Source organism: Symphalangus syndactylus, chromosome 12, assembly GCF_028878055.3.
Source record: "Symphalangus syndactylus isolate Jambi chromosome 12, NHGRI_mSymSyn1-v2.1_pri, whole genome shotgun sequence".
Classification (NCBI taxonomy): Eukaryota; Metazoa; Chordata; class Mammalia; order Primates; family Hylobatidae; genus Symphalangus; species Symphalangus syndactylus.
Genome location: NC_072441.2, coordinates 47,504,366 through 47,531,608, shown reverse-complemented (window position 1 = coordinate 47,531,608; position 27,243 = coordinate 47,504,366). Strand labels below are relative to the sequence as shown.

The window sequence follows — 27,243 nt, the reverse complement described above, 5'->3', positions numbered from 1 at the left end:
TCAGGTATTAACTCTTTCCTCCTGGCTCAACGGAAGGTGCATTCTTTTCTGACTACAACCACATCTCTGTTTATTATCCAGTTCAGTTAGCATTAGGCTCGGCTGCAAATAGAAAAATCTCTAATTAACAGTGGCTTTTAACAAGGTGTTTCCCTCAGGTGAAAAATCTAGAAGGCGGCTCTTGAGGGCTCATAGGGCAGCTCCACGAGTTGATTTTTCCATCTCACTGCTATGCCATCTCTAAAGCATGCCTTCATCCTTACGGCACAAACTTGCTGCCTGAAAACCAGCGAACCCAACTTCCCAGGAAGTAAAATGCACTTTAAAAGATCAGGAGGGCCGGGCGAGGTCGTTTACGCCTATAATCCCAGCACTGTAATCCCAGCACTTTGCGAGGCCGAGGCGGGCCAATCACCTGAAGGCAGGAGTTCAAGACCAGCCTGCCCAACAGGGTGAAACCCCGTCTCTACTAAAAATACAAAAAAAAATTAGCCGGGAATGGTGGCGGGCGCCTGTAATCTCAGCTACTCAGGAGGCTGAAGCAGGAAAATCGCTTGAACCCGGGAGGCGGAGGTTGCAGTGACCCAAGATTGCGCCATTGCACTCCACCCTGGGCGACAGAGCAAGACTCTGTCTCCAAAAAAAAAAGCCAGGGACGGCCTCCTCTCTTTTAGATGCCGTCCCTAAAGACATGCACACAATTTATACCTAATTGGCTAAAACGTAGTCACGTAGCCACATTTGGCTGCAAGAGAGACTATAAAATAAGCTATTTTAAGCTGGGAAGCAGTGTGTCCATCGACACAGTGTTCTGTGACTTTAAATAAAAAATTGGTTTTCTGTTATAAAGAAGTAGAGACTAGGTTTGGTGAGGCACCCATCCATCCTTTCTCACCTCCAACAATAATTTGCGTTTATTTTTTCAAACCCTTCCCATCCCCTCAAACATAGTTCTCTACCTTTTATCTCAAAAGATAACCAAAAAACCCTCTTGATTCTGGTCATACTCTTCCTTTCACTGCAACAATAACAACAACAACAAAACCTTATTCTCCTTTAAAATTTCTTTAACGTTTTTTTCTTTTCTGCTATTCCCAATCCCTAAACACCATCTCACGTTTAGATTATATAGCTTTCCACTTCGTCTCCGAGTTCCTGCGGGCACTTTATATCCCTTTTACCCCAACCAAGTCCTTAAATTTTATTTACATTTAACGTCACAATACACGAGTAAATATTGTCTTTTTTTTAAAAAAGCACAAATATCTCAAACGTCTCCCTTGGACACACCAATGGCTACATTAAGCTCTTTAGAACGTAGAAACGAAAGAACGCCTCCCGGGTTCAAACGATTCTACCGAACAAATGAAAGAACGGATGGCTTGTAGGTGCGTTTTCACAATTCATGTGAACGGGTACGCTAAGGCCCTCTGTCACTGCGGGCTTCGCTGCCCCCATGAACTTTCCCAGCAAAAATCTGGCTTGTCTTCTACAGCTCTCAAGTGCACACTTAAACCCTGGCCCTTTGTCTCTGACCGCCCTGGCCTGAACTGGCTGGGCGGAGATTCTCGCGAATTATCGGATCTACGCGGAAAACGCGCTCGAGGCAAATCTCTGACGCATTTCCGGAGCGCCAGGGAAGAGGGAAGTCGTGGTGGTCGCGGGGGAGCCGGAAAGATGGTGGTTACCAGGTCTGCACGGGCTAAGGCCAGCATCCAAGCCGCGTCGGCTGAAAGTTCCGGGCAAAAGGTAGGAAATCCAGTCTTCCCTACTTCTCGCCGCTTCGCAGAGCCGCGCTCAGGCAGGCGGGGCGGCGCAAGGGTCCGGTTAAGGGTGAGGACCTGCCGACAGAAAGGACCCGAGCTTGCCGCGCGCTTGGGTCTCCCAGGCCCCGTGCTAAGCCTGTCACGGAAACTGTTTAGCCCTCACCACTGTCTTTTAAGGCAATTTTTAGTATGGAAGAGAGGTTAGATAACTTTATTTGGGTCGTTCAACTCCTTAATGCAGAAGCACAGCTCAAGCTTTTAAACCATACTGTTAACACGGTACCAAGGAGGGTTAATTTCGGCCACCGTGCACAAGCCCCATATAGGTGGGTTGGAAAAAAAGCTTCGTTTTCACCTGGGGAGGCTGGCAGCTGTCCAGCATCACCTCCTTAAGGCGTGAGGAGGGCTGTGGTGTCGTCGCCTGGTGACTCTTAGTGGCATTAGTCGGCTGTCTCATTCTGACTCTGCGATGCAGGGAACAGAGCGGCGGCGATTTTTTCCTGTGCGTAAAGGTAAGGGCGGCGACTGATTCCATCAGTGTGTTCCTAAACGCATCGGTGTTCAGAGTTAATATTCCCTTTCTCCCTTCTTCTATAGGTGGGTCAGAATGTTGGTGTATCCATTATATTTGACTTTAAACAGAAAGATTTTAATTGTTCTGCTTCTGAAGTTACATGTAGGAAGGATGAGGCAAGTGAAGTAAATGCGGGGTTGGATCCAGTGTTTAAATTTTGATTTTATTTTGTTTGTTTTTGATTCGGAGTCTTGCTCTGTCGCCCAGGCTAGAGTGCAGTGGCGCAACCTCGGCTCACTGCAACTTCTGCCTCCCGGATTCCAATAATTCTCCTGCCTCAGGCTCCTGAGTAGCTGGGATTACAGGTGCGCACCAACACGCCCGGCTAATTTTTTTACTTTTAGTAGAGATGGGGTTTCACTATGTTGGCCAAGCTGTCTTGAACTCCTGACCTCGTGATCCACCTGCCTCGGCCTCCCAGAGTGCTGGGATTACAGCCGTGAGCCACCGCGCCCGGCCAAATTTTGATTTTTTAAAAATCATGAGTTGGGCGGGTTTTTTGTTTTAAAGGTAATCTTGTTTGCTGGGTTTTAGCTTTTGGGATCAGTACTTCATTTGCTTTGCCCTTGTTCCAGCCCTACCTAAATTGCAGTGTGTTTTCTCTGGTTTGCAGAGTTCTGCTGCTAATGGGATTCAAGCGCATCCGGAAAGTAGTACTGGATCTGATGCCCGAACTGCTGAATCACAGACCACTGGGAAACAAAGTTTAATCCCTAGAACTCCTAAAGCTAGAAAGAGGAAGAGCAGAACTACAGGCTCACTACCAAAGGGGACCGAACCATCTACGGATGGAGAGACCTCTGAGGTAGAGTCAAATTATTCTGTGTCTGAGCACCATGATACCATTTTAAGGGTAACTAGGAGAAGGCAGATCTTAATTGCATGCTCCCCAGTGTCCAGTGTTAGGAAAAAGCCGAAAGTAACTCCAACAAAGGAGTCTTACACTGAAGAAATAGTCTCTGAAGCAGAATCTCATGTTTCAGGTATTTCTAGAATTGTGCTTCCCACAGAAAAAACGACAGGAGCCAGAAGAAGTAAGGCTAAATCTCTGACGGATCCAAGCCAAGAATCTCATACAGAAGCTATATCTGATGCTGAGACATCAAGCTCAGACATTTCATTCTCTGGAATTGCAACTAGAAAAACCAGGAGTATGCAGAGGAAATTAAAGGCACAAACTGAAAAGAAAGGTAGTAAGATTGTACCAGGAAATGAGAAACAGATCGTGGGTACACCTGTGAATTCAGAGGATTCAGATACCAGACAAACTTCCCATTTACAAGCAAGATCTCTTTCTGAGATAAATAAGCCAAATTTCTATAATAATGACTTTGATGATGATTTATCCCACAGAAGTTCAGAAAATATATTAACAGTGCAAGAACAGGCCAATGTTGAATCTCTTAAAGAAACAAAACAGAATTGTAAGGATTTGGATGAAGATGCCAGTGGAATAACAGATGAGGGGAAAGAAATTAATGAGAAAAGTTCTCAGCTTAAGAATCTTTCTGAACTTCAGGATACTAGCCTTCAACAGTTAGTTTCTCAGAGACATTCAACCCCCCAAAATAAAAATGCTGTATCAGTGCACTCTAATCTGAATTCTGAGGCTGTAATGAAATCATTAACTCAGACATTTGCAACTGTGGAAGTAGGCAGATGGAATAACAAGAAAAAGAGCCCCATAAAAGCAAGTGACTTGACAAAGTTTGGTGATTGTGGTGGTAGTGATGATGATGAAGAGTCCACAGTTATAAGTGTCAGTGAAGACATGAACGGTGAAGGGAATATAGATTTTGAATGTGATACCAAACTATACACGTCTGCGCCCAGCACATCTCAGGGTAAAGATAATTCTGTCTTATTAGTTCTCAGCAGTGATGAAAGCCAACAGTCTGAAAACAGTGAGAATGAAGAGGATACTTTATGTTTTGTTGAAAATAGTGGCCAAAGGGAGTCATTAAGTGGAGACACAGGAAGTCTGTCATGTGACAATGCATTGTTTGTAATTGACACAACTCCTGGAATGAGTGCTGATAAAAATTTTTACTTGGAAGAGGAAGACAAGGCAAGTGAGGTTGCCATTGAGGAAGAAAAAGAAGAGGAAGAGGATGAAAAAAGTGAAGATTCATCAGACCACGACAAAAATGAAGATGAGTTTAGTGATGAAGAAGACTTACTAAATAGCACAAAGGCTAAACTGTAAGTTTTTCCTTTATTTTTATAAGTTTTTGATACATGTATTTCAAGTGGTTAATTTACCATAAAAATATGAAATGTTAGCCTGGGGAATGAGAAAATCGCCGCCTTGGGTTCTTCATGGAATGGCTCTTCTATCCAGCATTTCCCTTGTCTTTTTGGATACCTATTTTAGTCATATTTTTCCCACCAATCATAGCTAAAGGTGCTCCTTTTGGTGACATATTAGAAATCAATCTGTTGGATGCAGTGACTCATGCCTGTAATCCCAGCACTTTGTGAGGCTGAGGCAGGAGGATCACTTGAGCCCAAGTAGGTGTTTGAGATCAGCCTGGGCAATATAGGGAGACCCTATCTCTACATAAAAAAAATTTTTTAAATTAGCCATGTGTGGTGCCCTGTGCACCTGTGGTCCCAGCTACTTGGGGAGCTGAGGTGGGAAAATTGCTTGAGCCCTGGAGATTGAGGCTGCAGTGAGCCATGATTGTGCCACTGCACTCCAGCCTGGGCAGTAGAGGGAGGAGATGTCTCAAAAAAAAAAAAAAAAAAAAATCATATGTTAAGATTTTTGTATGTGATTGTTAAGAGCAGTAAGTGACTCGTGCCTTTAATCTCAGCACTTTGGGAGGCTGAGGCAGGTGGATCACTTGAGCCTTGGAGTTCAAGACTGGCTTGGGCAACATGGGAAAAACCCATCTCTACAAAAAATTTTTAAAAAAACCTGGGCATGGTGGCAAGCACCTGTGGTCCCAGCTACTGGGGAGGCTGAGGTGGGAGGGTCACTTACTTGAGCTCAGGAGGCAGAGGTTGCAGTGAGCCAAGATCACGTCACAGCACTCCAGCATGGGTGACGGCGAGACCCTGTCTCAAAAAAAAAAAAAAAAAAGAATATGTACTCTCTTCTGCTTGCATTCTTTCACTCAGAATATTGTTTCTGTAATTCATCCACGTTACTGTATATACCAGTAGTTCATTCTTTTTTATTGCTGAGTGGTATTCCATTGTATGACCATACAACAATGAATTTATCCATTCAAGTAATGATAGACATTCAGGTTGTATCCATTTTTCAATATTGTGAGTATTTGGGAATTTAGAGTTCCATAATGTCAAATGATCATTTAAGATTGAGTGCAAATTTACTTTGGGAGGCCGAGGTGGGTGTATCACCTGAGGTCAGGAGTTGGAGACTAGCCTGGCTGCTGGGCGTGGTGGTGGGCACCTGTAATGCCAGCTACTTAGGAGGCTGAGGCAGGAGAATTGCTTGAACCCGGGAGGTGGAGGTTGCAGTGAGCCGAGATCATGCCATTGCACTCCAGCCTGGGCAACAGAGCAAAACTTGGTCTCAAAAAAAAAAAAAAAAGATTGAGTGCACCCTAAGCTGGGTATGGTGTCATGTGCCAGTAGTTCCAGCCAGGGGACTACATATATACATTCAGAGTTGAGAATTACTGCCAAGACACTGCACTAGAATGATTTCACTTTCCAGTAGAGGTTGATTATGCTTTCAACTACTCAGTGTATATGGATAATTAGGGAGGAAAGTTACTGTAAGTCCAAGTGTACTTGCTTATTAAAAGGACCCTTCCATAATATAAAGTAGAAATTATTACATAAATACAGCAGGAGCCCGGGTCAACCCTAGAAGATCCCAATTTGATAGGTCTGGGGTATGATATTTGTATTTTTAAAACACTCCTGTGGGATGGATGCTCATTGCTGTTTGAGACTCGCTTTAGAGATACTAGCAAATGCCCTTAGTCACCCAGGAAAAAACATTGAAGTTTTGATAACTTGGAAGTTCAAGAACCTGCCTTTCTCATTAGTTTTAGAAATGGAGATGTATACATTTATTAACTCACTACCTATATATGAAGTTGAATTGTCAGGTATATTCTCTTCTCTCCTTTTCTGTAATTTATAAAATCTCTTTACAAAATCTATTGATATTTTATATGGCCTTAATCTTCTTTTTTTTGTTGTTGAGACGGAGGCTTGCTCTGTCACCCAGGCTGGAGTGCAGTGATGCGATCTCGGCTTACGGCAACCTCAGTCACCTGGGTTCAAGAGATTCTCCTACCTCAGCCTCCCTAGTAGCTGGGATTGCAGGCGTGCACCACCACACCTGGCTAATTTTTTGTATTTTTAGTAGAGACAGGGTTTCACCATTTTGGCCAGGCTGGTCTTGAACTCCTGACCTCAAGTGATCTGCCCGCCTTGGCCTCTCAAAGTGCTGGGATTACAGGCATGAGCCACTGTGCCCGGTGCCTTAATCTTCTCTAAGAAAATCTGGAGAATATCCACCGTGGCTAACACATTGAAACCCCGTCTCTACTAAAAATACAAAAAAAATTAGCCAGGCGTGGTGGCGGGCACCTGTAGTCCCGCTACTCGGGAGGCTGAGGCAGGAGAATGGTGTGAACCCGGGAGGCGGAGCTTGCAGTGAGCCGAGATCGCGCCACTGCACTCCAGCCTGGGCGACAGAGCCAGACTCTGTCTCAAAAAAAAAAAAAAGAAAGAAAGAAAATCTGGAGAATAAATTTGGATGTGTTCCCCCAAAACCTTTTTTGTTTAATTCATTGTTCATCCAGAGTTTCTTCTAAATGACTTTACTAGATTGAAAATATTTACAGGAGTTTAAGACCAGTTTTGGCAACATATTGAGACTCTGTCTCTACAAAAAAAGAGAAAAGAAAAAATGAGCCAGGTGTGGGGTGCGCACCTGTAGTCCCAGCCACCCAGGGAGGTTGAGGTGGGAGGATCACTTGAGTCCCAAGAGTTCAAGGCTGCAGTGGTCACCACTGCACTCCATCCTGGGCAACAGTGAGACCCTGTCTCAAAAAATAAAATAAAATGATGAAAAATATATTTATTTAGAGTTTTTTCAGGAATTCCTTGTAAAAATAAGATGCTTTTTTTTCTTTATTGTGGACAATACAAGGGAAGAGAAGAATAAGTGATTTTTTAAAATGACATCTTACTTGTTTCCATTTTGATTTAATTACTTGATCTTTAAGTGATGATTTCTTTTTCAGTCTAAAGTTGACAAGCAGCAGCATAGACCCTGGTCTGAGTATCAAGCAGTTGGGTGGTTTGTATATTAATTTCAATGCAGATAAACTACAGTCTAACAAGAGAACCCTAACACAGATCAAGGAGAAAAAGAAAAATGAGGTAAGTTTATTGTGCTGTTAGGTTTTCACAGAACTAACCAATCACTTTTAGAAATTAGTCCTTGGTAAAAGACTGATTTTCCTACAGTGAAACCACATTGGCCTAATGTGTTAGTTTTTTCCTTCTCTCTAAAACAGTCATTTCTTTTTACCATAAAATCCTATCTATGAATGATAATGCTTTAAAAATAAATCAATACAGGGTCAGTGTTCCTCATCTTACACCCACCAATTATGATCCCAGGGGTTTTGTTTTTTTCCCTTTTCTTGCTATACTTTTAGTTCTTAAGTTCTTAACTAATGTAGACTGTTGAGAATCTGAAAGCTGTAAATGCCTGCCTGCCTCTTCCACCCGGAAAAAAATGCACATGTGCATATAGACATTTTACATATAATTTCAGAAGGAATTACTCTTAGGGTAACTTTACCCAAACCCTTAGCTTTAGCCAACACCTTGCACTGCTTTCTCCTAAATCTGTATTTTCTAGCCTTGATGCTTCTCACTTTCACTTTCAGACCTTTAAATCCAAGTACCTATTTGTTCATTTAGATGTCCTCAGGCACTTGACCTCACTAATTCCCCTTTCCCTGCCTGAACCAAGAATCCTCTTTTTGTATTCTCTCTTCTGGCTAATGAAACCAAAATCTCTTTTCCTTTTGTAGTCAGTCACCAAGCCTCTAGGGGAAGATGTTTCTCTGCTTCCTCCTTTTCAAGCGACTGTCACCAGCGTGCAGGCCTTTGTTTCTCATCTAGACTACTCTAGTGGCTTCCTTACTGATCTTGTTTTCTTTTCTTTTTTTTTTTTTTTTTTTGAGACGGAGTCTCTCTCTGTCACCCAGGCTGGAGTGCAGTGGCGCAATCTCGGCTCACTGCAAGCTCCGCCTCCCGGGTTCACGCCATTCTTCTGCCTCAGCCTCTCTGAGTAGCTGGGACTACAGGCGCCCGCCACCACGCCCGGCTAATTTTTTGTATTTTTAGTAGAGATGGGGTTTCACTGTGGGCTCGATCTCCTGACCTCGTGATCCGCCCGCCTTGGCCTCCCAAAGTGCTGGGATTACAAGCGTGAGCCACCGCGCCCGGCCTTGATCTTGTTTTCATCTTCTTCTTCAAGCCATCCTCCATACTTGTAGATTTCTCTGTCTAAAAACACAAATCCGGCTGAGCAAGGTAGCTCACATCTATAATCCCAGCACTTTGGGAGGCTGAGGCAGGAGAATTGCTTAAGCCCAGGAGTTTGAGACCAACCTGGGCAACTTAACGAGACCACATCTCTCCTCCCTGCCGCAAAAAACACACCACACACACAGGTGTGACATAGTATTCTCTTAAATCCTTCAAGGTACCTCTCTACCCCACCCAACAGTCATGTGCTCTGTTCTTGCCACTGAAGACTACTGTAGTTGCCTGAACTTACCCTGCTTTTCCCCAAGCAAGTGCAAAAATAATTGATCGTTGCCCTTGGGGAACATTTTACCTCCAGTCATTCTCACAGCCCCTCTGTTTCCATAACATCTAGCATAGATCTGATTCATTATTGATCATGTGGTATGTTAACTTACCATCTTTTCTTTATATGCCTAAAACAGGGTTTTTCAGTCTCAGCACCACTGATGTTTTGGGCTGCATAATTGTGTTGTGAGATGTTCCGTGCATAGTAGGATGTTTAACAGCATCCATCTTTTGCCCACTAGATGTCAGTAGCATTCTTCCGTATCCTCACCACCACCAAATATGTCTCCAGACATTGCCAAATGCTCCCAATTGAGAACCACTGTCCTTGAGCGTCGTACAGTACTTGACACACAGCAAACTCTTAATCATTTGTTAAGTAAATATCATGCCCCCTTTTATGAGTGATAGGAAAGCCTAGACGGCTACCTATACCACACAGAAACATCTAGGCCTGAACCTGAATTGTGTGGCTGACTGTTAATTTCTGAGTTGATCATTTCAAATGTCAGTCCCAAATTAATGCTTGTACTATATTCCTGTAAACTATTTTGAGAGCTACAGAGCAGTCTTACTTGGTTCTTGTACTGAAAAAAATACTAATGAACCTGAGGTTCCTTTAATCACACAGAGTTTTAGGAGAATATAATCATCCTAGTCAAGTAACAAAAGTACAGAAATCACTTAGGAAAAGATAAACAGATTTGACTGCACAAATTTATTTATTTATTTTGGAGAAATGGTGTTTTCCTATGTTACCCAGGCTAGTCTTGAACTCCTGGCCTCAAGTGATTGTCCTGCCTTGGTCTCCTAAAGAGTTGGGATTACAGGCATGAGCCACCATGCCTGGCCTTTTTTTTCTTTTTTCTTTTTTTTGGGGGCTGGGTGGGGGGAGACAGGGTCTTACTCTGTCACCCAGGCTGGAGTGAGTGGCACAGTCATAGCTTGCTGCAGCCTCAAGCTCCTGGACTCAGGTGATCCTTCTGCCTTAGTGTCCTGAGTAGCTGGGACTACAGGTATGTGCCACCATGCCCAACTAATTTTTTTTTCTTTTTACAGTCAGGGTCTTGCTATGTTGACCAAGGTGGTCTAAAACTCCTGGCCTCAAGTGATCCTCCTCCCTTGGCCTCCTCAAAGCACTAGGATTATAGGTGTGAGCCACTTTGCCAGGCTGACTAAAAATTTTAAAACTTATAGAAGTTTAAACTGTTGAAAAACTTATATAACATTCTGACATTATTTTAAAACCAATTTTATGTTTTTATAGCTTCTGCAGAAAGCCGTCATTACACCTGATTTTGAAAAAAAACACTGTGTTCCACCATATAGTGAATCAAAGTATCAACTTCAGAAAAAACGCAGAGTAAGTACAGTGACTTAATTAAAATGCTTAGATATGTTTGGCTATATATTTTCAGCTTATACAACATAACTGCACAATTAAACTGTATCTGTTGGTCTATATATGAGTCCAAAGAAAATAATTGCAGATTTCTAAGGGCTGTAAAATATAGTACCATAAACACATTATGTATAGATTTTCACATCTTTGCAGCCACAATGGTGCATATATAAGTAGAGTTTTTTTTTTAATATATATATATAGATTGCTTCTATCTGCCATTTCAACTAGTTATCGAGAGAGCTTGGAGGAATGTTGAGGATGGTACTCTAGTAATGTTACTATAATATGGAGCACCCTGGCACATGGTAGGCACTAAATACTTGTTGTATGAATGAAACAAAATTAAATAACTTGTAGGAGTTTTCAAAAGAATAGTATTTTATTTTATTGTAGAAATAACACAAGGTTCTGGATCCTTATATGAGTGGCTTTCTGAGACTCCTGGGTGACTGAATAAAAATGTTTACATATAAGCTCTAGAAATGAAAGTGTTTTTGTACATTTTCTTACCGCATATAGTCTGTTTTAGACAATAAAAATTGAAGTTGTGTGTTATTCTCCCAGCAAGTCAGCAGTTACTCTCTGAGACAGAAAATAGATTTTACAGAGCCCTCATTTATGAAACTGATAATCCTGTGCCTAATTTAGCAGAGAAGTCACTTTTTGTGATTTAATTCCTTTTATCTCTATGATTCTGGATTTAAGTGCTTTCAATAAAGTAACCATTTGTTTTTAATTTACAAAATTTTCTGTATGTGTTACTTCAGGGGAAATGAATTATAGTATATACTCTTAGCTGTTAGAATGTTTATGTTTGAAATCATAATTTCAGAAAGAACGACAAAAAACAGCAGGGGATGGCTGGTTTGGTATGAAAGCTCCAGAAATGACAAATGAACTGAAAAATGATCTCAAAGCACTGAAGATGAGAGCCAGCATGGACCCGAAAAGATTTTACAAGAAAAATGATAGAGATGGCTTCCCCAAGTACTTCCAGGTATGAAGCAAACTGAATAGTGATGATGATCTGTGAATTTTAGTCTGGAAAGCACTATAGTGATCTTTAAAGTTTACTCCAAAAATAGAGGATATTTCCATTGTGCATGCCTAATGTATGGACCGTATCTGCGTAGGCCATATAAGAATGGCCATTACCCAATTCAGCCACTAACTTTTAATTTGATCACATTTAGAGAGATGGTGTTACAAATAGTTTCCAGGTCAGCTAAAACTTGTTGAACCTATAAAGTTCGCCATGTGAATGTATGAATGGTACCAGCCTAACAGCAAGAGTCCATACGGGATGGAGGGGTAAAGAAGGTATCACGTGTACTAATCCAAGTTGGTTTTTAAAATGTTTTCATCTGTTCATGTTACACCTCTGCTCAGAAACATTCAGGGATGAATTATGACAGGATTGGGTCTGTATCCCTTAATTTAGCCATTAATAATCCATACCCACACGAGTTCACCTGCCTTTCATCATATAGCCCAACAAATTCCAACACACTTAGCCACTCAGTCTTGTCAGAACATGTACATACCAGTCCCTGCATTATTTGACTTTGCATATCCATGGTTCTTGTTTGCTTGGTGAAATTTTACCCATACAAATTCAAGCTAAATTGTTATTCTTTGTTAAATCTGCCTTACCTCTCTTAGGTACAATTGGTCACTTTGTCTTCAGAGCATTTATAGTGTTTTGTTCAGCACATGTTATGCTTTAATATTTTAGTTACTTTTTTGTGGAGCTGCCTTAAGACTGCAGGCTCCTCACTGCAGGAACCAGATGTTGTTTGTTTCCCTAACATGTAACACAGTGCCTGGTGCATAGTGATCACTGTAAATTTTATTCAGTTGAGTGTATGAACAAATACAGAATGATCACTAAGTAGGCCAAGCTGGCAGCCTTTGTGATGACCTAGGAAACCAAATAGGTATGTAGTAGAATTTATGTGTCTAATTCATTGATTTGGGAAACTAGAACAAAAAGTATATATTATCTGTTCCACTTTTCTCCTTTAGTTACACTGTGCATCATGAATTTAGTGTTTAGCAAAGAAATTTTGGATCTACTATAAACTACTGAAGAAACATAATAGCACCACTGTGCTACTTTTTTTTTTTTGCTTTAAATAAATGGCAAAATTTACATTACTATTAGTGTAATGTAAGCTTGTTCTTTCCATTCCTTTCTCTAAATATAATTAGAGCTACACTGAAGTATGAAGGCATCTTGGCACTCAGTGCATGACTTATTTCAATCAATTGTTCACAGATTGGAACCATTGTTGACAATCCAGCTGATTTCTACCATTCACGAATTCCCAAGAAGCAAAGGAAAAGAACTATTGTGGAAGAACTGCTGGCTGATTCTGAATTCAGAAGGTAAAGGAATTTATATTTATTTTATAATATGTATACTTTGCTTTAAAATATGTATAAACTTATAAATTTTCAAATAATTTAAAAATAACTCATTTAAAATAACCCATAACATTAACATGAATATATATTTTTATGAAAAATAGTGCAAATCTCTTTAATGTCTGGCTTAACTAAAGACAGAGGCTCATACCTGCTTCTGCAGATACCACACATCACGTGGCCCCTGGAAAACACTACACTCATGAGAGAACAAGGGTGAAAAAAGTGATTAATGCCTTAGTATTCTTGAGAAAATAGTTTTTACCTAATGAATCCCTTGAAAGGGTCTACTCCACAGACCACACTTTGAAAACCATTGGTTGGTTCTAAGAAATATATATATCATACTGTGCATTTTCAGGTTAAGTGTGACTTTTTGTTTTGCTTAGTCCTGATTTTTGTGTTTTTATCCCTCAAAAATGTTTAAAGCATTTGATACAGCCTGGTGGATGGATATAGTGCATATATAGATCATATATGGATATAGATGATACATGGATAGATAGATGGATATAGTGCATATAGTAGGAAAGTCTTCCTACTACAGTTGCCATTTTTTCTCCCTAGATTGCAAGCCAGTGCTATGAGGTCAGAGACTATACTTGTCCACCACTCCATTCCCAACTTTTACCCTAAGGTTATATTAACTTCTAATGTTGATATATCCAACATAAAGTTCTGATTTTTCTTTTTCAGATACAACCGGAGGAAGTACTCAGAGATCATGGCTGAAAAAGCAGCAAATGCAGCAGGAAAAAAGTTCCGAAAGAAGAAGAAATTTCGCAATTAAGATTTACCAAGCAAACTGCAACATTTTACATTGCTCCTTTATTTACTTATTATAGACGTTTTGAAAACTAACACCATCATATAAATTAACTTACCATAGACTGGCCCTGTTCATACAGGAATTTGTATTTGGAAAAAGTTGATTTGAGAATCAATTACATGCCCTTAGAAAATAGGGGTGTCTACAAGGCCCACCCTGGCGTAGACTCTTTAAGGGAAAAAAGGAAAAAGAATCTCAACCATTTTAAGATAACTGATGGTTTGTAAAGTTTTCAATGCTTAGTTATTTAAAGAAAATTTAATTAAAAGATAGGAAGTATACAGTTTGCTAACATGTTCAAAGAACTTTAAAAGATCAAAGATATATAAACATTATTGTAATTAATAGGTAGTTTTATGTGTGTATGTGTGAGTGTGTCGGTGTAGGGGACGGGAGATGGTACAGAGGCAATGCCCTATAGTTAGCTATAAAATTCAGATCCAGAAAGTTGGGATACAAAGATACGAAGAATATGACCTAGAAAGCTTGGGCAGAGGAGCTGTTTTCCTTGCTTGGCAACTGAAACAGGAAGGAATAATTGGTTTTTATCTAGATTAAGTGTTGTGGTCCAAGTAAAACAGGATTAAACAATATAATTTTGAGTTGGCCAGGGGTTCTTTGAAGTTAACCCAGCTTACCTCTTCTCCAGTGGTACAGTATGCACCCTGGCTAAGCTGGTTTCTGGCACCCAAGGAGTGTTGGTCATTTCTGTTGATACTTGGTGAGTTGTAGCTTCCTTTATGTTACTATTCACTTTATCTCTATTTTTCCAGCATACTGCTTCCTTGAGATATCAGCAAATATGAAATATTTTTTAATAATAGTTTTGGGGTACATGTGTAGAACATGCAGGTTACATAGGTATACACGTGCCATGGTGGTTTGCTGCACCCATCAACCTATCTACATTAGGTATTTCTCCTAGTGCTATCCCTCCCCTAGTCCCCCACCCACAACAGGCCCCAGTGTGTGATGTTCCCCTCCCTGTGTCCATGTTTTCTCATTGTTCAACTCCCACTTATGAGTAAGAACATGCAGTGTTTGGTTTTCTGTTCTTGTGTTAGTTTTCCGTTCTTGCTGAGATGGTTTCCAGCTTCATCCATGTCCCTGCAAAGGACATGAACTCATGCTTTTTTATGGCTACATAGTATTCCATGGTGTATATGTGCCACATTTTCTTTATCCAGTCTATCTCATTCACGGGCATTTGTGGTGGTTCCAAGTCTTTGCTATTGTGAACAGTGCCAAAGTAAACATACATGTGCATGTGTCTTTATAGTAGCATGATTTATAATCCTTTGGGTATATACCCAGTAATGAGATTGCTGGGTCAAATGGTATTTCTGGTTCTAGATCCTTGCGGAATCGCCACACTGTCTTCCACAATGGTTGAACTAGTTTACACTCCCACCAACAGTGTAAAAGTGTTCCTAGTTCTCCACATCCTCTCCAGCACCTGTTGTTTCCTGACTTTTTAATGATTGCCATTCTAACTGGCATGAGATGGTATCTCATTGTGGCTTTGATTTGCATTTCTCTAATAAGCAGTGATAATGAGCGTTTTTTCATGTTTGTTGGCTGCATAAATGTCTTCTTTTGAGAAGTGTCTGTTCATATCCTTCACCCACTTTTTGATGGGGTTTTTTTCTTGTAAATTTGTTTAAGTTCTTTGTAGATTCTGGATATTAGCCATTTGTCAGATGGATAGATTACAAAAATTGTCTCCCATTCTGTAGATTGCCTGTTCACTCTGATAATAGTTTCTTTTGCTGTGCAGAAGCTCTTTAGTTTAATTAGCTCCCATTTGTCAATTTTGGCTTTTGTTGCCATTGCTTTTGGTGTTTTAGTCATGAAGTCTGCCCATACCTATGTCCAAAATCTCATATTTACTGCTTGGAGTCGCAAGCTAGTAATAGCAGAACTGACAGTAACATTCATAGGTGGAGTTAGGGAAGCATCTATGTTTGTTCTCTTTTATAAAAAAAACTACTTTTGTTTCTGGAATACTATGTTTTGCCTTCTACTGGATTAAATAAGGACCCAGTATGAGAGAATTGTCTCCTTTAGTGCTTCTGGCCTTCTGCAAATACCTGGATATTTAAATAATGGATGAAGTTATGTTTTGCTTTTTAATAAGCAAGTCTTTTGAGAAACAGGTTTTACTGACTTTGGCCTGTGTCACTAAACTCAATTCACCTACTGGAACTTTTTTTTTTTTTTTTTTTTTTTTGAGACAGTCTCACTCCATCACCCAGGCTGGAGTGCAGTGGTGCCATCTCAGCTCACTGCAACCTCCGCTTCCCAAGTTCAAGCGATTATCGTACCTCAGCCTCCCAAGTAGCTAGGACTACTGGGCATGCCATTAAGCCCAGCTAACTTTTATATTTTTAGTAGAGATGGGGTTTTTGCCATCCTTACCTCAAGTGATCCACCCACCTCGGCCTCCCAAAGTGCTGGGATTACAGGTGTGAGCCACCGTGCCCAGCAAACTGGAACTATTTGAAGGCTTTATACCAGAAAAGTGTAAAGAATCCAAAGGGCTGCCACAGTCAGGTGTGCTGGTGAAAGAGACCTTCAAGATACCCCTGAGAAGATCTGGAAAGATTTCCAAAAGAATGCTGTATTTATACACCATCTGGCTCCAAAATGCTTTTTTTTTTTTGGAGACAGACTCTCGCTCTGTTGTCCAGGCTGGAGTGCAGTGGCATGATCTCGGTTCACTGCAACCTCCACCTCCCGGGTTCAAGCAATTCTCCTGCCTCAGCCTCCCGAGCAGCTGGGATTACAGGCACCCACCACCACACCCAGCTAATTTTTGTATTTTTAGTAGAGACGGGGTTTCACCATGTTGGCCAGGCTGGTCTTGAACTTCTGACCTCAGGTGATCCGCCCGCCTCAGCCTCTCAAAGTGCTGGGATTACAGGCGGGAGCCACCACGCCCAGCCCAAAATGTTCTTAAGACAAAAAGTAGATGCTGTAAGACCACAGTTGATAAAGGTGGGCTCTGGGCTAGGTTCTTAGCATCTAACAATCAGTTCTGTGTTCAGTGTTCTGCTGTATGATAAACCAACTGCTCTAGAGAAACACCAATATTCCTCTTACTGAAACCTGGGAAAATGTCTTTTTTGGGTCCCATAACTGCATGTCACAAAAGGAGTGGGGAGTGGGGAGGCTATATAAAAAAGTTCAACAAAACCTTAGTAACTGGTATACATTAATAAGGTCCCATTCTTAGAAACAGCAAGTTAAAGAAAATATCATAATGGGAAAAAAAAGTTAACATTTCTGAGATATGTACCAGGTATTCAGTCTCTCAGGCAGTGACAACTGTTGTTCAGAATAATTACCTACAATAGATCCCAAACCATTGAAAAATGTCCAATTAATTGTTTACTTAATGGAATTTGTACTATTTAATTAGATTAATATCTTTATTGAAAGTTTTCAGTAAGGGTTGAAACAAAAAGGGCTTTCTAATTAACCAATTCCCCAAGCATATGTCTAATTAAAATGTAAAGTGCAATTATTCTCATTGTCACATAGTTTTTGAAGCGAAGAAAAAGCTTCCAAGAAGTAGGGTCAATACCATGACCTATAACTAAATGTCATAAGCGGATCAGTGTTCTATCAAAGAAATGAGACATCTCAAACTATGAAATGTAAAATTAGGTAAGTTTGTGCATAGAGGATTTCTAGAAGGACATACAAGATATACCTTCAAATCAAGATGGCCCTGTAGTTCCTCAAGCTCAATTTTATCAATTCCAGTTACCCTCATTTCCAGTTCACTTTAGCGAATCACTATCATGGCCTTAGACTCATTGTTTGAGAATTCAGTGGTCAAGATTCTTAACTCAAGACTACTCCAGTCTGTGTCTGTTGTCTGTTACCCTGTTAGCCTTCCCTTCAGTTCTCTCCAACTTAGCCTTTGCTGCAATTTGGAATTACCTATGGTGGCTTCAAAATGCTGATGCCTGGGTCTCACCCCCTAAACATTGTGAAATCATGATTTCAAGCCTTTCAGCCACTCATTCTCTGAATCCTCTATCCCCATGAAGATACATTTTTCTCCCTAACCAATCTAGACCCAATTCATCAGACATTTCAAAAATTCTTTGTATGCCCCACTAGTCTCTTTATTAATAGTCTTTTGGTTTCTGTTACTCTCACCTCACCAATCCCAGTCAGGGAAACACTCACTATTCTTATTCTTATCAGTCTAGATTATTGAGATTCAGGAAAGTATAATGAAGCTATTGACTCTCAGCTGGGTTTTCACTGCTACTCCACAATCCATTTATTCAATTTTAAATACTTCCTGCCAAATTCAGTCATTCATCCTGCAAGCCAGCTAACACAAATAATTGAGTCCTGTGCATTATATAAGCACTTGGGTACAGCAGGGAAGCTAATGTAGCCTCTACACCCAAAGAGCACGCAGGAGATACAGGACACTTCCATTTTCCCAGAACCCAACTTCCATGCCTAGCCTCAGCAAACTACTTACTCCTTCACTAAACCAGCCACGGCCATCTGATGAAGGCTGCCTTACCACCTCATGGCCCCGCCAGTCTAGAGAAACTCTTCCTACATACTGCTATATTCAATTTTTTTCTGTGTCTTCATCCCTTCTAACCAGACAATGTCATCTGACACTACTGATCTTCCCCTTCTTGAGGCTTGAGCTGCTCTGCTTCGGTATGAAGATCGGCTTTTCTGCTTCTCCTACCTACTCTTTATTTTCTTACTCTGTCCATCACTTAAATTGTTGGTTTCTCTAATGCCTGCCCTCATCATCTTTCTCTATACTGTTTGACTTGAGTATCTTGTCCTCCCTCTCCAACTTCTGCTCTCATCTCTTCAGAGGACACCAGAGTCTTCATCCTTATATCTCTATCCCCCACCCTCTGTTGCAGACTCCCATTTCCAATTAACTGCAAATTACCCATATGAAGTACTAGGAAGTTATCTCAAATTCAACATATCCAGAACTAAACACATCATCTTTCTGAGATGATTAAATAAAAACTAGCACCATGTCTAGCAAATAGCAAGTACTCAAAGGGAAGCTACTGTTTCCCTTTTCTCTCCCAACCTCCCCATTGAACAGTTTTAATGAGGCCATACTGCATTTTACCTTCTATGGCTTACCTCTGCGTAATGACACATACAGAAACTCTACATTCAAGACCTGACATTCAAGCCCCTCCACAAAATGACGCCACCACAGGTTTATATTGACTGCTTCCCTACTCATGCCCTAAACTTCACTTGTGCTACTTATTTGCCTATTTCTCTCTCAGCTCTTTCCATACCCTTTCTCTGGTCTGCTCTGGAGTGTCTGGATTGCAGGAAACTACATTTCCCAGGTTCCCTTGCCAACTGGCTTCACAGTAAGACACTGACAAAAGACAGAGGGGCAGGAAGAGGAAAGAAACCAGGATATTTCTCTCCTCTGCCTTGGTTTGGGTTGCAGCCCCACCATGCTCCCATTCCCCACCAGCCATGACTCAGGCTTCCAGGTTCTGGTAACACCATCTCCCATTGTCCCTCTGGCACTAGAGGTGGTAGAGGTTTCCTACTGTTGCAGTATCTGAGTTGCCAACACTTTCAGCATTTCTGTCACCTGTGGAACAATTCCCTACATTAAATTCTCTAGAGTGATGTGTTTTTCTGTCCAAACCAGACTGATACATTTCAGCCAAACCAAACTACTTGATACTGAGCATTCACTCAATCAACATATACTGAGTTCCATGCATACCAAGTACCATGACAGGTTCACCTTTTATGTCTTTGTTCATATGGTTAATTCCACCTAAAATATCTTTCCTGCCTCCATTTCACCTAACAAAATAGTACTGACCTGAAGCCTATTCAGCAACCAATACTTTGAGCATCTCCTCTGTGCAAGGCACCACACTAGGTGCTAGGGATGCACAGGAAAGGAGGTCATCCTAGCCATCACAGAGCTGACAGTCTACATGCTTCAGAAAGCCTTTTTCAGATTCTCTACACTGATGTATATACTCCTATTTGCCTGTGCTTATTTTTGCTCCATTTATTTCTATTTAACAAATGTCTATATAGCACTTATTGTCAGGGACTGTTCTAAGGGCTTACACATATAACTTATTTTTATGTTACCCTTATGTACCTAAGTTTGTATGTACATATGTAACATATTTGTATGTAATAACTTAGGCATTTGGTAAACCTATGAGGTAGGTGCTATTATCCCATTTTATAAGTGAGAAACTGAGGCACAGAGATTAACCTATGGTCACAGAACTAGTAAGTGTAAATCTCTGTCACACTTTTATTCTTGTCTTGCACTACAGCTATCTGCACACCTGTTTCAGCATCACTGGCAGAAATTGCTGGACTTTTACTTTCTTCTGTAGTTACAGGACACTTGATTTTTGGCTGAGAATGTGGCCACCTGGGGGAAAAAAGCTGTAATTCCCACCTTCCTACAGGATGTGAGTAGAAAAAAGTGGTATGTGCAACTTTTAGGCAGTGTCCTTCAAAGATGGATGAGGTTGGGGTAGGGCCCTTCTCTGCCCTTTCATCTCCTTCCCACAGGCTAATATGTTGACCTGATGGCTCCTGGTATGTTGACCAGAAGCAGCCATCTTGGAGCAGGAAGTGGAAGCTGCATTTTGAGGACGGAAGAATAAGAAAGAACCTAGATCTCTCATGATTAAGTAGCTGCTATTCTCTGGTAGCTGTTATTTTTACATAAGAGAGAAAAAGCCTTTATCTTGTAAAGTCCACCGTTCTTGTGGGTGTCCTGTCACACACAGCTGAAACCAATCCTAATTAATGAAATCACCAATCCATGCTCTCTGTCCCTCACTAGGCTCAACTTTTAAGAATGTTCACTCTATCTCACTCATGTTTGTATTTCCTTCATGCATAGTTCCTCGCACAAACTACTACTCAAAAGTTACATACTGAGGGTGAGTGGGTTATAAAATATAAACTGATGGATGTAGAAGGTCCCAGATAAGGAGGAAATTGATACGAAACTGCTCCTGACCTCTGGTCTTTTAGAATCTGTATTGGTCATAGGCGACAAAAAGGTGGGAGTGTCTCATCCTTTAAGGCAGCTTCCACTTTGTCAATACCTTCCTTGGGTCCTAGGTATGAGGTAGAGCTGTAAATGAGAGCAAACAGAAACTAGGTCTTCGAACATGAACACCTTCAGTTGTCTCCTGTCTACCTTCATGCTTTTATCTCTGCCCCCTTCCCACTTGCCTCAGAAGGACAGGCATTTTTCTACCATTCTTAGGCTGATCCTTTCACCTGACTCCCAGAACATCTTTGCATCTTAACTTTCTCATCTGTAAAATGGGGGTAATTCACACTTCTTAGAATTGGGGGATAATTAAATGGTAAGGGTTAAATAAACTTTCTGGCATAAAGCAGGTGTTCAAAAAATGTTGATTCTTTTTTCCTCTTGACCCCCTTCTCCTCCAGAGGAAACTTGCTCCATTGGTTCTTGGGGAAACACCTTTTCCCTGCATCTCTTCCTGTCTCTCTGGACACCCTTTCCTGGTCTCTTTGAAGGACTCATTATTTGCCTATCCTTCAAATTTCTATGCTGGGTTTCTGTCTTCTATACTCAGCCCTCTTCATTTTTTTTTTTTTTTTTGAGAGAGTTTCACTCTTGTTGCCCAGGCTGGAGTGCAATGGCATGATCTCGGCTCACCACAACCTCCACCTCCCGGGTTCAAGTGATTCTCCTGCCTCAGCCTCCCGAGTAGCTGGGATTACAGGCATGCGCCACCGCACCCAGCTTATTTTGTATTTTTAGTAGAGATGGGGTTTCTCTACGTAGGTCAGGCTGGTCTTGAACTTCCGACCTCACATAATCCACCCACCTCGGCCTCCCAAAGTGCTGAGATTACAGGCGTGAGCCACCACGCCTGGCCCATCTTTTCTTACTCTACACTCTCCCTACACAATCTCATCTATGTCCAGAGCTTCAAGTGCCATCTGTAGGATAATGAATTTTAAATCCCAAGCATAATCTGTCTCCTGAGCTCCAGACCTTCTCTTCTTTTCTTTCCCTCTCCCTATACATCTCCCTTCCTATAATTCTCTTCCTGATATTCTTTCATTCTATAAATACTTACTGAGAGCTTGCTATGTGCTTGGCATTGTATATCCAGCTGCCAGGATGTTCCACAGACCTCAAACTCAAGATCTGCAAATCTGAGCTCATTTCCATCCCCCATCCCCAAACCCACTTCTCGCTCCTTTGTTTGTGGTCCTAGTGACTACTTCAGCACCCACCCATCTGCCTAATTAGAAATGGGAGTCATTCTGACTGCTCCTTCTCTCCTTTACATCCCTTAATTCATCAAGGCCCATCAATTTGGCCTCCCTTGAAACAGCTCCAGTTTGTATACTTAACCTTCTCTCCAAACCACCTCCCTGGTTCCAGTCCTCATCATTTTATTACCTAGATAGCTCCAACTACCTTGGACTGGTCTTCCAACTTCCAGTTTTGTGTTATTCCAGCCCGTGATCCATGTTGCAGCCAGACAGATGGTACAAAACATACATCTAATCCTACTGCTTCTCAACTAAAAACTATTCAGTGGTTTCCCATTGCCTTTAGGGTGAAGTCCACACTCTTCAACACGGTACACAAGACTTACAGAATATGATTCCTGCTGGAATCACTCTGAAAAGAGATATTTAGTTTATATGTTTCTCCAATAGTATCAGGAGGAGTTCCTAGAGATGCTTAACAGATGGGCTCCTAATGGGCTTATTAATCACTGAGATCAGGCATATAGTAGAGCATAAGGGGTCGATAAATGTTTTTTAAAAACCAAGTTTGAGAAATCTTCAATGGATAAGCAGTATTATAGCTACCTGTCTGAAAGTGATCCAGGAACAGGTAGGTACTCTTTTTTCCTTCCTCTTTAGCATTAAGATTTTTTTTTTTTTTGAGACAGAGTTTTGCTCTTGTTGCCCAGGCTGGAGTGCAATGGCGTGATCTCAGCTCACTGCAACCTCCACTTCCTGGGTTCAAACGATTCTCCTGCCTCAGCCTCCCAAGTAGCTGGGATTACAGGTATGCACCACCACGCCCGGCTAATTTTGTATTTTTAGTAGAGACGGGGTTTCTCCATGTTGGTCAGACTGGTCTCGAACTCCCGACCTCAAGTGATCCACCCGCCTCGGCCTCCCAAAGTGCTGGGATTACAGGCATGAGCCACCGTGCCTGGCCTACCTTTAACTTTTTAAAAATTAACTTTTTATTATAAAGGTAAGATGAGCTTATTAAGAAAAAACCTGAAACATTACATACAGGTATACAGTAAAAAAGAAGGCTCCCTCCCTTCATACCACTGCTTCCCCCAAACCAACACTACCCTAAAGTAACCACTGTTAATTGTTTGAATATCTTTCTAGAAATCATCTACGCACGCACAATGATAGGATTAAACATACATAATTTCTACTGTTACTATGGGCATTATTTAACACAAATGGAATCTCATTTAAAATATTCATCTGCATATCTTTTTTCACATAATCTTGGATATTCTTGGATATAGCAGTATATAGCTCTTTCTCATTTTTTAAATGTCTGCATTGTATTTAATTCTATGCCTCTACCACACTTTCTTTAAACAGACTATGATTGATGAACATCTAGATTATTTCCAATTTGGGAGCCATTACAAACAATGCTGTACTTGCTATTCATTTTATGATAGAGAAATAATTAAATGTCAATCTTTCTAACTATGCAAAAATTGTAAAATGTTAGAATATCAAAATAAGTATACACCACAACCAGGTAGGATCATTTCAAGAATGCAAAATGAGTTAAATATTACAAAATCTGTTAATACATCATGCAATATTAGATCAAAGAAAAATCTCCATAGATTAGATTGCCCGGTAGATTATACTGTAGTCCTCCTGACAGCCCTACCAGGCAGATACTATTATCCCCTTTCATGGAAGAAGCATCTGAGACAGAGACGTTAAGTAACTTGTGCAAGGATACACAGCTAATAAGCAGCAAGCCTGGATGAGAACCCAGAAAGGCTAGGTCTATTGGTAAAACCACAATTCTTTATCATCTTTTCACATGAGCTTTAGCTACAGCTAGTCTGGCTCTAATTTTAGGAGTTATTTTTGTTGGAGTCATGTTATATTTATAGATTAAAATAGAATTGGGTCAGGTGCTGTGGCTCATGTCTGTAGTCCTAGCACTTTAGGAGGCAGAGGGAGGTGGATCGCCAGAGCTCAGGAGTTCAAGACCAGCCTGGCCAACATGGCAAAACCCCGTTTCTACTAAAAATACAAAAATTAGCCAGGCGTGGCGGCATGCTCCTGTAATCCCAGCTACTCAGGAGGCCGAGGCAAGAGAATCGCTTGAACCCGGGAGGTGGAGGTTGCAGTGAGCTGAGATTGCGCCACTGCACTCCAGCCTGGGCAACAGAGCAAGACTCTGTCTCAAAAAAAAAAAAAAAAATTATAAATGTGGCATTTCAAATGGCATCATGTAGAAAAGGAGTGTTCATTAAAAGTGATTTTGGAACAAAACTTCCACTTCACTCCTTACACAAAAAACACTCCAGATGAAGCAAAGATAAATAAAATCATAAAAATAAAGCCATTAAAGAAATAACTTAATAATCTGAGTGTAGTATGGCCCCAAACCTAGAAGCCATAAAAGACTTATAAATCCAAATACATGAATTTCTGTAAGACAGAAAAACAAAACAAAATACCATAAACAAAGTCAAATGACAAAAAGACTGAAAAATAATAATTGTAACATATATCACAAAGGGCTGTTTTCCATGATACCACAGAAAAATGAACACAACTCAAGAACAGATAAATCACAGGAAAAAAATTACGAATTATTCTCTGTATGGAAAGATATTAATCCTGATTCATAATAAAAGACACAGGCCAGGCGTAGTAGCTCCCACCTGTCATCCCAGCACTTAGGGAGGCCAAGATGGGAGGATCTCTTGAGTCCAGGAGTTCAAGACCAGCCTAGACAACATAGAGTGACCCCCATCTCTACAAAAAATTTTAAAATTAGCTGGGTGTGTTGGCATGTGCCTGTAGTTCCAACTACTTGGGAGGCTGAGGTGGAAGCACTGCTTGAGCCCAAGAGGTTGAGGGTGCAATGAGCTGTGATAGTGCCACTGCACTCCAGTCTGGGCAACAGAACAAGACTCTGTCTCAAATGATAATAATAATATAAATACAAATTTTAAAAAATCAATATAAGAGACATGAATTAAAATCATAACTAGAAACCACCTTTTGAGAACATGTGGGTTGTGGGGAAATAGGCACTCTCACACCTGCTAGGGAGAGAAAAATGGATACAATCTCTATGGGGCGATTTGCCAATATATATCAAAAATGTACAGATTAAGAACGCACAAACCTTTGAACCAGCAATTCAACTTTCTAGGAATCTATCCTACAGACAGATGTACCTGTACTTGTGTACAATAATAAAAGAACAAGGATGTTCACTGATGCATTGTTTGTAATAGAAAAATACTGGAAATCTAAATGTCCAGCTATTTGGGACTGTTAAATCATTACCATACATATATAAAATGCAACAAGGCAGCTCTACATATATTCATAACTAAAATAAGCAAGTATAGCATACTACCATTTGTGTTTTTAAAAGGATATATATCAATAACATTGTTATTTATGACATTTATGACAAAAGATGTTAAAAATGCTGATATGGGCATAAAATAAATCTGAAAATATTTCCAAGAAACCATTACCACTAATGACTTGTGGAGAGAATTGCAAGGCTGCCCTATAGGAATAACAAGGATGTTTACTTTTCCCTGTACCTTTTTTGACAATTTTGGATTTTGTATCTTTTGTGTGAATTACCTTTCACTGTTTTTTTACGAGTTTTAAGATTCCATTCATTCCTGGATTTATTTGCTAACCTTGTGCAAAGCTAACAGTTGTCAGAAAAAAATATAGTAATTCCTGTCTTGAGGAGCTGATGGGCACTGGGCCTAGGACCTCTTTGCACTGGAATAATGGGGGATGGGAGCCGGTGACCTTATCAGAAATGCAGATGCCTGGGCCCCACCCCAGACGGACCGAATTAAGAGTCCCAGAGCGACGGCAAAAATCTCCATTTTTGACGGGCTCCCGCTGGGATTCGGGTGTCTGCTCATCTGGAAGCCTCCATGCTGGAGAGGTGGTCAGATAGCACAGCGCACGCAGGGCGTAGGCGCGTTTTCTCGTCCCTCCCTCGCTGCCACAGTCCCGCTCAAGGCGTGGGGGTGTCACCCAAGACCCGGGCCTCCCCTGCACTTTCCTTTAGGCCGAAACCGCGAGCCCTCGCTTCAGTGTCGCTTTTCCTTTGCCGCCGCCGCCGCTCTTCTCAGGACCTAGATCGACTGCCGAGTCGGCTGAGCCGGGCCCTGGGCCACCGAGGCCCGGGGAGCTGAGGGGCTCGGGACCCTGCGAGCCGCTTATGAGGAAAGGACCACAAGAACCGAATGCAGTGAACTGCGAGAGCAGGGAATGAGAGACAAGTTAAACCGTTTAGCAAAAAAAAATAATAGGAGATATGATGGGGGCAGAAAATAAATTGTAGGGGGGAGGGAAAAAAGCGTTACGACTCCGCCGGGACTCGAACCCGGAACCTTTGAATGCCTTCAGCCTCTAGAAGTCCAATGCGCTATCCATTGCGCCACGGAGCCACCTGTTGGAGTCCCAGCGCATCTGCTATGTTAAGCCAGAGGCGACTGCCCCGCGCTCTTCCGACCGCCCCTCCCGTTGTCAGTGTCACCGAGACCCAGCCGCCGTGCTCAGGGCACTGCCATCCGCCTCAAACGCGGCCGCAGGCTCCCGGCCTCCCCGCAGTGGTCGCCCCTCAACAAGGTCGGCGACCCAGCTGAGCGAAGGGCGGCCGCAGTCCGACGGTCCCACCTGGTCGGTGTGAGGGCAGCAGCAACCCGGTCTCCTTCACGGTCCGGGCCTAGCCGTACAAATCACAGTCGCGCTTTTCCCTCCCCGGCTCCCTTCCTGCCCCAAGCGCCCCGCCTACCAGGTCTCTCCGGCGGCCGCTCCAGCCCGGCCGGGACCCCACAGTTGCAGGCCCAGGCCGGCCGTTGCACCGTTAAGCCGGGCCGGTGACGCCGGGCATTTACGTCGCGCCTGTGAGCGGCCGAGGCCGAGCGGCCGCCCCTGAGGCTGCGAGACGTAGGCGGCGACCCCTCTCGGGCCTGGGCTCTTCCCTCGCGGCCCGGGCCGGCAAGCGGCCTCAACCTGCAGCGGCGAGCGCCGGCCGCGGCGACGTCTGTGTGCGTGCTTGTGCGTGTTTATTTGCGCGGGGTTCGGAAAAACGGGGTTTGGGTTGCATTTCGCTCCCCAC

At 41.8% G+C, this 27,243-nt stretch overlaps 1 protein-coding gene, 1 long non-coding RNA gene and 1 other non-coding gene across 3 annotated transcripts; 1 reads left to right on the top strand and 2 right to left on the bottom strand.

The window, feature by feature from the left end:
* The first annotated feature begins 1,515 nt into the window (after nt 1–1,515).
* DNTTIP2 (deoxynucleotidyltransferase terminal interacting protein 2) lies at nt 1,516–15,874 on the top strand. Its single transcript, XM_063625555.1, has 7 exons — nt 1,516–1,749; nt 2,954–4,542; nt 7,575–7,713; nt 10,430–10,525; nt 11,400–11,564; nt 12,846–12,955; nt 13,691–15,874. Exons 1-7 carry the CDS (start codon nt 1,678–1,680, stop codon nt 13,782–13,784), a joined length of 2,265 nt encoding a protein of 754 aa, XP_063481625.1. The 5' UTR covers nt 1,516–1,677; the 3' UTR covers nt 13,785–15,874.
* Nucleotides 1,964–27,005, bottom strand: LOC134734124 (uncharacterized). The gene is made up of 3 exons (XR_010117488.1): nt 26,917–27,005; nt 5,327–5,400; nt 1,964–2,311 (listed from the first exon to the last, which is right to left on the bottom strand). It is a non-coding gene; the product is annotated as an uncharacterized lncRNA (long non-coding RNA).
* Nucleotides 26,485–26,569, bottom strand: TRNAR-UCU (transfer RNA arginine (anticodon UCU)). Its single transcript is given in 2 exon segments — nt 26,485–26,520; nt 26,533–26,569. It is a non-coding gene; the product is annotated as a tRNA-Arg (tRNA).
* Nucleotides 27,006–27,243: the final 238 nt, after the last annotated feature.

Excerpts from the sequence above, each read along its gene's own strand:
- DNTTIP2 (XM_063625555.1), top strand. The coding sequence starts at position 1,678 with ATGGTGGTTACCAGGTCTGCACGGGCTAAGGCCAGCATCCAAGCCGCG. Across the intron at positions 7,714-10,429 it reads AGGAGAAAAAGAAAAATGAG|CTTCTGCAGAAAGCCGTCAT; the intron begins GTAAGTTTATTG and ends ATGTTTTTATAG. Across the intron at positions 10,526-11,399 it reads AACTTCAGAAAAAACGCAGA|AAAGAACGACAAAAAACAGC; the intron begins GTAAGTACAGTG and ends TCATAATTTCAG.